Source organism: Perissodus microlepis, chromosome 13 (genome assembly GCF_051167445.1).
Source record: "Perissodus microlepis isolate ML-2025 ecotype Zambia chromosome 13, ASM5116744v1, whole genome shotgun sequence".
NCBI lineage: Eukaryota > Metazoa > Chordata > Actinopteri > Cichliformes > Cichlidae > Perissodus > Perissodus microlepis.
Genome location: NC_140473.1, coordinates 21,460,106 through 21,472,349, shown reverse-complemented (window position 1 = coordinate 21,472,349; position 12,244 = coordinate 21,460,106). Strand labels below are relative to the sequence as shown.

At 38.1% G+C, this 12,244-nt stretch overlaps 1 protein-coding gene across 3 annotated transcripts in view; it reads left to right on the top strand.

Annotated features, from left to right (window-relative positions):
- The first annotated feature begins 9,848 nt into the window (after nucleotides 1–9,848).
- The window catches only part of oprm1 (opioid receptor, mu 1), a 45,519-nt gene continuing 43,123 nt past the window's right edge, over nucleotides 9,849–12,244 (top strand). For all 3 annotated transcript variants that reach the window (XM_084948131.1, XM_084948130.1, XM_084948129.1), the window contains exon 1: nucleotides 9,849–10,560. In XM_084948131.1, the coding sequence (XP_084804257.1) occupies nucleotides 10,319–10,560 (242 nt within the window). In that variant the 5' untranslated portion in view covers nucleotides 9,849–10,318. The remainder of the gene's footprint in view (nucleotides 10,561–12,244) is intronic.

The following is a 12,244-nucleotide window of genomic DNA, read 5'->3' as shown; positions in this document are numbered from 1 at the left end:
GGATGAATTATGTCAATTGCTTTTGGTCTCTTATTAGAAATTCCAGACAATGTAATATTTGTTTTTTACCGCATTGCTTTCTCTTTCATTGACTTTCTTTTATCAAAGGTTTGCTCATAATGCTTGCTGCATCATCAGTGGCTATCACTGTCAAAAGGTTTAATTGTCTTCTCTTTGAAGACAATAATATATTCATCATAGTGACAATCGCTAAAGGTGTTAAATGAGTTGACGTAGAGGGAGTGTTAGCCAGAGCTGCCTGTGACAGAGACAGAAAGACCTTCCCAAAAGGACTTTAGCTTCAGGATAATTACTTTTTAATACATTTCTGCATAGTCACTCCTAGGATACTGTGGCATGACTGATTAACAAAAATGTATACTCGATGTGACCTAAAACAAATAATTCAGAGGAAATCCATCTAATTTCAAGTCGGTTTTAGAGAGCGTATTTAACTCAGTTTATTCATCCATCGTGAATGGGGCTAAGAGATTAAGTCAAGATGGAATTGCCTACAAAGTTAAAACAGTGGGCATCTCTTTCAGAGCATTTAATTGAAATAGCATAACTGTCTATAAATGCTAATGTTAATGATGAGGTAATGGGTGCACATTTAGTCCAGTCTTTTGTAACTTTATTTAGAAAAACCTGTGAGATGGAAAAGATTGTCCACTGGCTATTATGTAAAGTACAGATAAGTGTGAAATTATATTCATTGTCCTTTCCTTCCCTTTGTTATGATGTTTTTTCTTTGATACCTTTTCTTTATATTCTGTGTGAGCATAATAAATAAAAACACTTCATAACAAGGGAGTTTTTGCAAGGCTCGAGAACTTTTCAAACTTTAAGATTACACTTCAGATAGCACCACAAAAATCTCATACAGTTGCCTTTCATTATCAGTGTTCATTATCCAGATTAGAAAAGAGAGGAAGGGAATTAAATTACTAAAACTCATCATGGATTGTCTTCAGTTCTTACCGTACACTTGGAGCAATAATCTTTATTAGCAGCTGCCAGCGTTTTGTGGCTCTTCTTGCCTCAGGTTTTACTGTCTGACTAATTGGACTAGCTGGATGCAGCCTGAGAGGAAAAACCTGCAGACTGCTCAGTACAGGAAAAGCATATTATCTCCTCTTCCAGCCCAATTATTATATATGCAATAAACAAGACCTCTAACCCAGTGGTAATTGTCATATATAGATATTTTTGAAAGGGAGAATACAAAAGAAGAAAGAACACTGCATTGTGTTGGATTGTGTCAATCTGACATTCTGGTCTTAATAGTAATTCTTCCTAATTTAAAGTGAACGCTCTTATTTTTATGAATCTATTTGTCATTTTTAACTCATGATCACAAAGCCAGTAAAGACCATGCTCTCACATGCAAGGTATGACATCTCTGTGTATCAAGCTGAATGTGAATTTATGGACTTCCATCAGTATAAAAGCATTTTCACCCTCATATGTTATTTTTCCAAATATATATTGTGACAACCCCAGGGCATTAGGTGTCTCTTTTGGATTTTGTGTTGTGGTTTGTGCTGTGCTTTGTTCTGCAGGAGCTGATTGAGGTAACTGGCTGCACGACCTACACCTGGGCCCAGTGAGCCTGGCTGTTAAAGCTTTCTTCTTTCTGCAGCGGGTCTCTCACTTGCTCTCTGATTCTTTTTGCTTACCGGCCTGATTTGGACACCAGCTTCATAGGCTGGATCAGCTCAGCTACAGCAGGTGTTTTTGAGTTGTTTGTGTTTCCCACAGACTCTGCCACACACCCATACACGCTTTACACAGATGAATTGCTGACACACACATTCACTTTAATTATGTTCTACAAATACATCAACCTTTACTATTTACTACCTCATTCAGTCTCTGTCTCTTCTGTTGCAGCCCGTGAGCCAGGTTGCAAAACAATATTAATGTGCAGTGCAGGCAAACATTCACATGATTCTCCGCTGCTCATTAGACAACTTACAATCTTTGCACTCTCTGAGTTTGTAAGATGCAGTCATGATTCTGTTCCTCTTGACCCACTGAACAAGTCAGTATTTTGATCTGTCTTTAAAGCTTTGACTGAAGTGACATACAGACTGGGAACAGCTTAGAGCTCAGTTACTTCAGGTATTAGATGCTGTTTAAATTGCAGACTTTGTCCCTGACAAAGATTGCTAATCAGCATCTAGAGTTCATTTTTGTATTTAATGTGTTTTTTATTCATTTGCTTCTAAAAATCCTCTCCCTGCTTTGCAATATGATTTATGAAAAAAGAAAAAATTCCACAGTTAAAACACCCATTTTAGTTGGAAGAAACTTTACTTTAATTCAAGTGTTTGTTCTGAATACATAACAGCATTCACTTGAGATTACATCACAATAGCCATGTGCTGTGCAGACTCAAACGCCTCATGCCTTTAGGTGGTTACATAAACCTGCAAAGATGAAGCCTATTTCTTCAAATTCAAGATGACAAATAGGTGTAGCCAGCTAGAATGAATAAACATTTGTCTGGTATAAACAGATCTGAGTCTGAGTATGGTAAGAAGATATCTGAGAAAATACTGGAGGTCGTAAGAGGAATGCGTCTGCCCGGTGATGCATGTGTCCCCTTCTGCGCTTGGTAACAGATACCAATCACAGGATGACTGCGTCCTTCTAAAGATTTTATAGGAGGCAGTTTAAGGTATTTGAAGCTTGCTGAAAAAGCATTGCATTTATACTTTGCAGTAAAAGTTGTTGGAGTTGTGTATAACTTCGATTTCTCCAGATCAAAAAGGACTAAAGCATTTCAAACTGAATGACAGAAGTGTCAAATATCTCTCTCTCTCTCTCATATACATATATATATATATATATATATATATATATATATATATATATATATATATATACAATGAAGTCAGTTAGAGTTCTGCTCTATACACTGGGTTGAACGATGCATTCAAGTGGAGTAAGAAAAAAACCCCTGAAAAAAACATGCACCATACAAATTTGTTTTTGAGCTGAGATTTGATCTGTAAGGTACAAGAAAGAAATGCAGCTGGTCTGTTTGACTGTGTTTGATGCCTGTGGTCAAATTTCCATTCAGATTTTGGCCAAATTTAAACAGAAAATCTGCACAAAGATGATGAATGCATCCATCACCCACTCCGGGCATTAGCATCTTGTTTGATTGGGATAAACAGATGGTGGTGCTAATTCTCCAGCCTTTAAACGACTCCAGAAAAGGGGAAACCGTGAAATGACGCAATTAAAAGAACAACTAATCTTAAGGAATTATGATCTCTATGTTCATTTAAAATGTCAGTTTCATACAGCTGAAGTCTCATCACTCCACAAAAATCTGATATTTTGCACTCTGTTAAGTGGCATTTTACATTTTTTTTTTTTAAACAATTTGTATAAAAATGGTAGGCTGAAACATTTCCATTGTCGGTCAGTCTCAGGTTTACTTTGTGTGTTTTCTTTTCTGTTTAACATAATTACAAACCTGTATTTTGATTTGTCATAAGTTTTTTATTCAGGATTCAATGATTTTTAAACATACCATTCTTTCTTTTGTTTCCCCACAAACCTCATCTTTGCCGTCCTGTCTTCAATCTTCATTCATATTATTTCAATAGAGATGGAGATGACAAGTACGGAATAAAAAGTGTCACAGGGACAGCGGTCAAACTTCGTGTACCCTCTTGAGGTACTGAGGATGTCACATTTTTAGTGTTTTTGCCTTTATTGGATAGGACAGACAGACAGATAGACAGCACCAACTATACTGGTGTCTAAGCATGACTTTTATTAGTTGGCTGAAACATATTATGTGTTTTAACATCCGTATTGTCAGTATATACTTCTGCTAAATGTCTTTTTTAAGAAAAATAAACTTGTGAAAAGAACCTGGGATTTGAGGGATTTAATGAGGCTGGGAGGAGTCGTAAAAATAAAAATAAAATAAAATAGTTTCGATTGCTTGACACTGCACCATGTGGTTATATCCTGTTTAAACAAGCAGGTGATGTGCTGTGAATTTGATGTACTTGCACTACAGGATCAACAACCACCTGTGTAGCATATGAGGGTATTTTCTCTGTGAGATGCAATGTAATTCTCACCATGGCAACAGGACAGAGCCCCTACCACCAACCACTTCACCCAAGATGCATAAATGAGGCAGCACTGCTTCAGAGGAATTACAATATTACACAGCGTAACAATTTCTAAAAGCATTCAACATCAGAAACTTAATTCTTCAAACCATTTATTCAAGTGGCTCTGCCACAGAAGCCAAGTGCATACAACTGCATTTCACAAAAAACAAACAAACAACAGCAACAAAAACTGATGTTGTGTGAAATGTGAATAAAAACAGAATCCAATGATTTGCAAATCTCGGAAACCCATATTTTAGAGCATAGAAAACATATCAGATGTTTAAACTGAGAACATATGCTACTTTAAGAAAGATATTAGGTCATATTGAATTTGATGGTAGTAATATATCAAAAGTTTTGAAGGGCACAAAGAAAGGATGGAAAAGTGAGACTACAAAGAAACAGCTGCAGGAACATTTTTCAAATTATGAAGACTATGTCATCATCTACATCAAAATATTTAGTGAATCTGGAGAAATCTCTGTGTGCAAGGGAAAAGAACACATTTCATTATTGTATTCCCATGATCTTCAGGCTTTAGGCACCACTGCATTAAAAAAGGCTTTATTTTGTCATAGAAATCACTGCACTGCCCTTCCAGAAATGTACTACTCACAAATGCAGGCTAAAGCTTGATCATCCAAAGAAGCAGCCATGTGTGAACACTATCCAGAAATGTCACCATCTCTTAAAAAAGCTCATTAAAAATGGATTGAAGGAAAATGGAAAACTCTGGTCAGACAAATCAAAAGTCAAAATTCTTTTTGAAAAACACGGATGCTCCATCCTCTGTACTAAAAAGGTGGGGGACCATCCAGCTTGTTTTCTTGTTACTTGTAATCACCTGCTCATTCTTACTCAGTCTCTTTTCACTTCTCCTTGTCACCTGCTCTGTGCAGCCACAGAAAACACACTCACCTGGAAACTAGCTCAACTGTCGTCTGTGGAAACCTCCAGCTCTACCTGCTTGCATCTGCCATCTCCGCCAATTCTTAGATAGCCACCAGCTGCCCACAAACTACCTCCATTCACTCCTAACTCAAGTGAAACTGTTAATAACCACCTGGATTTCTCACATGAATCATATTCCTGTTTAAGACTCCAGTTAAGTTCTTTGTCTCGTCTCTGATGGAACTCCCATGTTCAAGCATGTAGTGCTGTTGAATCTCCAAGCCAAATGCCCTCTATCCATAAACCAATCACTCCTTAACAATAAACACTCCAAACCTGCCAGCTGCTGTCTGAGTTTGTTCTCGGGGACTGCTTTTTGCCAAAAAGAAAAATCCCCCACAGCTTCCAAGTAGAAGAGTCCGGGTGCTCAGCTGGCCTTCCTGCAGTCCAGACCTCTCAGCAATTGCAAACATTTAGAGCATCACAAAATGAAAAATGCAATAAAGAGCACCCAGGACTACTGAGTAGCTGCGGGACAAGATTCCTCTTACAAACGTCCAGCAAATTCTGTTTATGGACTGTTGTTTAAAGAAGGAGTAGTACAAACTGGTAAACATGGCCCCATCCCAACTTTTTGACACACGTTGTTGCCAGCAAATTCAAAATGAGCTAAGAAGTTTTTATAACACATTGTGGAAACAATACTGGGATCCATATTACAAGAGTTAATAGTTTCTGTAGTACCTGCACCTTTTACAGTTTTCTGACAGGCAGCCTATCCAGGGTATCAGTCTATCACAGAGCTGACAGCTGGGATAGGCTCCTCTAACTCTTTTCTCAGTGCCTGCAGAAATCCCTCTAAAACCAGAAAATCGGCTGATCCGACTTATGATCAGATAATTGTAATCTGTGAAGGACAGAAAGAAAGTGATACGGTTTCTCATCACTGGTTGGCTGCACTGCCCAAACTAATAAGAATTAAAATCTAACGAGAAGTCAGAGAAGCTCATAAAGTCATAAACAGGACAAATTAATTTGGTTTTTTTTAAAAACGATATTAGGCAGCCATGAGCAGAGATGGGCAGTAACGCGTAATGCGTTACTGTAATCTGATTACTTTTTTAAAGTAACGAGTAAAGTAAGGGATTACTGTCGCAAAAACGGTAATTAGATTACTGTTACTTTCCTGTAGGAACGCTGCGTTACTGCGTTACTAAAACCGTGATTTTTTTGCAAGAATGTCTCATGACAATGACGTAAGCGAGTGTGACGTTCCTGACAACAGCTGTGTGCAGATCAACAATGGATAATATATCGAGTGCCGGAGAGAGTGTGAGCATGCAGCGTTTAAAGCGTGGAAGTACTGACCTTATTTTGAGTTTGATTCCATAAAAAGTGACAAAAACATTAGTGTCCGTTGTGCGTGGGAAGAAAACTTCTTTTTACAGCGAAAAAAAAAAACCCCTAAACAAGCACCGAGTGCACTACGAGGTAATGGGAAATTCACAGAGAAACTGGCGGATTCTTCAACTCACCGCTGCGGCACACCTGCACCAGGGTAAACCTCCGCCTGCCCCACTCCTGCTTTACAGGTGAAAATAGAGCAACAGGACCGCTAGTCTTTGACTTTATTTATTTTTTGCTGTGTTTTACTTGCATCTATTTGAAAGACTGAGTGTAAACACAAAAAATATTTTATTTTATGTGCTGGAATGTGCAGAAAATAGGTTTAAATGTTAAACTAATTCAAGTCAGAGAATGGTGCATATAATTTAATTTTTACTTGATGCATAAAGTTAAAAGATTAAAACTGATAAAACAAGTTTAAAAAAAAGAGACTTTTCCATTTGATTACATTTTGTATGATGGATTATGCAGAAAAAGTAGAATTGGGCTGAAATATCTATCGCTTTATTACCTATTCAGGTTGTAAATCGTGTTTTTAAAAAGTAACTAAGTAACTAAGTAATTAATTACTTTTGAAAATAAGTAATCAGTAAAGTAACGGGATTACTTTTTTGGGGAAGTAATCAGTAATTAGTTACTAATTACTTTTTTCAAGTAACTTGACCAACACTGGCCATGAGTTTTATTTATTATCAGAGTAGGCTCCTTTATCTAGATTCATCACAAACACAGGTGGGATTAAGAAGGATTTAGCTTCTTGAAGTGAGTGTTGTTGTGATTTGGTGCTATATAAATAAAATTAAACTGAATCAGCAGTGGTTGACATAGCTTGACATCAACTTTGTTTTAAAATAGGTTTAAACGTGTTAATATACTTTTTCCTCCACTTCGGAACTGTTTTGTAAGAAAGTAAACAATCATAAATAGCCTACTGCATGGCAGCCACATGTAGTTACCTATTAGTAATGTTGATTGGCTCATTGCTCTTATGGCTGGTTAATAAATAGAACTAAATAAATTTTATTTTAATCTTAATATTATTTTATTTGTTGTTTTACATAAAACCCTCAATATTTCTTTATTCTAAGCTTTCTGCTGGATGATGGTGGAAAAATACTGGGTTTAAAAAGCTGAAGGTTTCCTTAAAAGTTGACTTTGTATTTATGACCTGAACTCTAGTCAGGTTGCTGAAACCCCTAAATCCCCAGAAACATTACTCAATACATGAAGTCGTGTTCTTTCAGAAGTACAGCTCTGGAATTAAGTGAGCCATTCCTAAATTGATTCCCACATGAATATCAGGGAACAAAATCTGAAGACCAAAAAAAAAAAAGAGTCCTGAATTAGACATATGAATAGGCTAACAGTCGCTTTCTTTATCCTTTTCTTTAAATGAATTACTATCAGTAAGATTGACATAACAAGTCTGTCCATGAAATTTAGCTGCCATCTGTGCTCTGTCATAGCAATGAGTGTAGCATCTCTTGGTGCAACACTTCTTAGTCTTGCGCCGCTGAATCATGAACATATCACTGCAAAACACATTTAGAAAGGAAGCTGACCTTTTTGAAAAGGGCACTCAGCCATAAGCTCACAAAAGCCTTGTGGCCACATAAGTAAACCTGTTTCTACTATTAAAGTCAGAGCTAAAAGGAAACAGTTTTTATAATGTCACAACCAAACAGTGTGGAAACAAAGAAATGTAACATCATCTCCTAAGAGTCTTCATTGATAACTATAACATTTGTAGCATCATAAATGATTTTCAAATATGTAAATAGGACTTGATGTTAGTTAACTTATTTAAACTTGCAAATGTGCTAATGCACCAAACATATCTGCCCATGCATAAAAAAAATAATACTGCAGAATTATTCAGTGCATTAATGATTATGTTTAAACACTTACAAACCAAAGCAGTCTTTAACTAGTCTTAGTTAGAGTGCTTTTGCTGTCTAAACATAAACATATATATATATATGAACAGGATTCAGCATCTGAATCATGGACTATGGTGATTACGTCCACCATTCACCCTAAACATCACTGCGGCACTTTATTCTATCAAAACTGCGGAAATACTTGTATTATAAAAAACCATGTTCTTCTCCAAGTTTTCCAAGAAATTCCCACTGTTCAGCCATCAATGGAATTTTTAATCACAATCAACAAAACACTTTAGCAGGATAACTGAAGGATACTGGGTTGAGCTTGTCAGACTTAGCTGAAGTGATAAAACTGTTCTTTCACACAAATAGCATTAATGCTCCCTTTTTTAATCACTTAACACACAGATGAATTAAGCTTTCAAGTTCTTCTTACTGTGCAATTTGTGTTGATTAAAGTGTTTGCAAGTAACAATTTTGCAGCAGTGACTTTGAGTACCAGTAATGATCATGTTGAAAAGCTTTACTCTGGAGCCTTTGGCACATTTGTTCAATGATCTTTTGTCATTTTTGAAGCTATGTGAAACTGTAATGAGACAATTGGGGACATTATCTCGATTAAAATCAATTCCTATTGGATTATGCCATGCTACATTCCCCTGCTCGGCTCACATAATTAGAATAAAGCACAGAAACAGAAATCAGAAGTGAGAAGCCTCATCAAAGCGGTACATGTGCAGGCATGGGTGACTTGACAGATAATCACGAGTGTTCTCTTTGTGTCCTCAGACAATGCTGTGAGCATTGTATTATCCTGCAGGTACTACAGAAGCAAAGACTATCACTGTAATGCTTCACTTTAAAACAAATGTGGTGATAGACACAGTAAATGTCCTGCAAACTGCTGCTCATAGAAACTGATACCACAGCTGAAGCATTTTCTGGTGGTAACAATAGCCTGTTTCTTAGCTGGTTTTTAAAAATGTCCAGTCAGAATGAAGAAAGAAAGAACCAAGAAGAGCTGAAAAAAGGAAGGAAGAAGAGAAATAAGGGAAGAGGGATGGGAATGAAGAAGGAAAGTAAATAAAAATTATGGAAAGAAAAATGTAATGTGTAAAATGCAGAGAAAACAGAAAGAAAGGAACGTAAAGAAAAAATACTGAAGTACTGAAGGATGAGCAACAAAAAAATCCCAATGACAGAAAACTAAAAGAAGAGGGGGGAAAGTGAGGTAAGAGAAAGGAGATGTTAACGTGTAGAATGAAAAAATAAAGGAGCAGGAAAGTTAAAAGGAAGGGGAAGTGATCAAAAAGTATATAAGAAATGAAAGATAATATATAAAATATTTTAAAAAAATATAAAAAATGTGTTTTAAACCCAAAATGGTCAAAAGAGTGAGCAGGGGAAAAGAAGGAAGAACGGATGGAGCAAGGGAAGAAGAGAAAACAAAACTGGGGAGTTAAAGGTGGAAAATGAGAAAAAAGAAAGAAAGAAAGAAGGAAGGAACGAAAGTAAGGAGACTAAAAGGAAAGAAGGACGGAGCAAGGGGGGACTGAAGGAAGCACAACAAGGCATGCGAAAAGGGGTGGGAAGGAACGAATGAGTAGACTTGTGCGAACAAAAAGGGGGAATGAAAGGATAGGAAAGAGGCAGTAAGAAAAAAAAGAGAGGAAAGACCTTAGAGTGAAAGAAGAAAGGGAGCGAACTAATTCATTTTCACGTCGTCGCTTCTGTCCCGTGCAGGCTCGCTGTGCTGCGCGAAGATCGTCAGAAAACTCGTTCAGGCTGCTGTTAACCCTCAAACCGTCAATACGCACGGCACATTCTTCAACACGCTGAGGTTAAACGCCACCTGCCTTACAGGCAGAGCTGCCCCGAGCACACGACAGAGAAGCACCCAGCGGGGCATCACAGACACCGAGTGCGCTCGACAGGCACCTGAGGGGAGGTGAAAAACGCGCCTGCGGTACGTACCGGTCGAGAACCATGGACAGCGCCGGCAACTGCTCAGAAGCGGATCAAAGGAGCCAGCTGTGCTCGTTTTATAACGGCAGCAGCTTGTGTGAGAACTTCACCGACAACACAAGCTTCGCCGAGGGGAGTAGAGGGAACAACATGGAAATCGACGCCAATCCGGTTATCATAGCGATTGCCATCACCGCTCTTTACTCCATAGTGTGCGTCGTGGGGCTGGTTGGAAACGTGCTGGTCATGTATATCATTGTCAGGTAAGGCGATTAAAAAACAAGAATGAAAAGAAAAAACTCTTACACTGATATGAGTGGATGTTTGTTCTCAGACTTGTTGCACACAATCAGAAATGACTTCCAACATTAATTCACGGGTTTGTGTTTTCGTCGTGTGTTTTTATGAGGCCGTGGGAAACCATGTGCTTGCGGTGTTGACAGCGCTGCGAGCACAGCTGCCGTTCGTGCGTAAAAATGCCTCCAACAACGCAGCAAATTGCTACAGCACCAAAACCCGAGCTGAGCGAAAGAAAAGGAGGGAAAGAGAAAGAGTGAAGGGAAGAGGAGGTGTGCACAAAACACACACTACTTTTCACTTTAAAACAGTGGCAGCTGACATCTCTTCATCTGTCGCTTTTAACCACGAGCAAAAATGATGTGATGCTGTGACGTGATGACAGCACGCGCCATGTAAGTCTCGTGCGAACGCACACTCCCCGTTCAATGCTGCTACCTTCTTGTGCGCAAAGGCGTCGGTGTCTTGTGTTCGAGCAAATTCAACGAAAGTCTAGAAATAGTTGGGAATGGTGTTAAAACAAACACCTGCTAATATAAAGCCTGCAAGTGCTAAAAGTTAAACAGGTTGCCCAGCTCTGAATCCACACATTAGATGAGCAGATTTGTGGATATTTGCTTTCTGAAAACAGACATAAGCTATATGTTCAAGCATGTTCTCTGTTGCTTCTTATGTATAGATAACCAACCTTCTTGCCAAATTTCATATATCATGTTCACATCTCACTGATACATCTATCTAAAATGCCTTCCCTTCACGGGGTCAGCTTTTATCATTTCAATCACTTGGTACAAGAAGCACAGGGTGATCATACATGTTTAGTCCTACAGACTTAAAATCCGAGGCCACTTGCCTTTTTATTGTCAGTGTAGACCAACTGGAATAATAGAAATAGTCTTAGTTTCGTTGTGTTCATTGGTTCACCACTGATTAAAAAAAACTTCCACCTACTTCAGTGGACCTCACTGTCAGAAGCAGGATTTCACTGGTCTTTAATTACACATGAACCCCTGACATTTATGTCAGTTAAATGCTCCCTGGTGTTGTGGATTTGTTTATGATATACCTGTATAGACCAGACATATACTCACATATATATCAAAATATATACTTGTATGCACTTTATATATATACCTGCACTGGAGTTTTTATATAATGGAATCACTGTGATAAGCATTTAACCTACATGTTTAAAATCACAAGACCCACACATCTGGGTCAAATATTATCCACAATTATATTAATGAAGTTTGTGCCACTTGTTGTATGAGCATATGTGATCAATACTGTCTGAAATGAAGTAATTAGAATCAACAAGTAACCTTTCATTGTGTTATGGCCAACGGTGACAAGTCCAAACAGGGTTAAATAAACTTGGCCCTGCTAAGATGCACCTGGGAGCCTCTCTGCCTGCCTTCGTTGCCAGAAGGTGGTGAACCGCCCATCTTTAACCAATATGGTAAACAAACTTGGCCCAGCTGAGAGTGCACCTGGGACACTTTTTGCCCATCTCCGTTGCTCAAAGTTGTGAAAAACCTTTCCTTAACGGATATAGTGGCATACCCCTGGCAGCAAACCTGACAAAGTTGTCAGGAGGATTCATTGTTTTGTCTCTGCAATCGGTTTGATATCTGTAGTTTTGCTGACTTT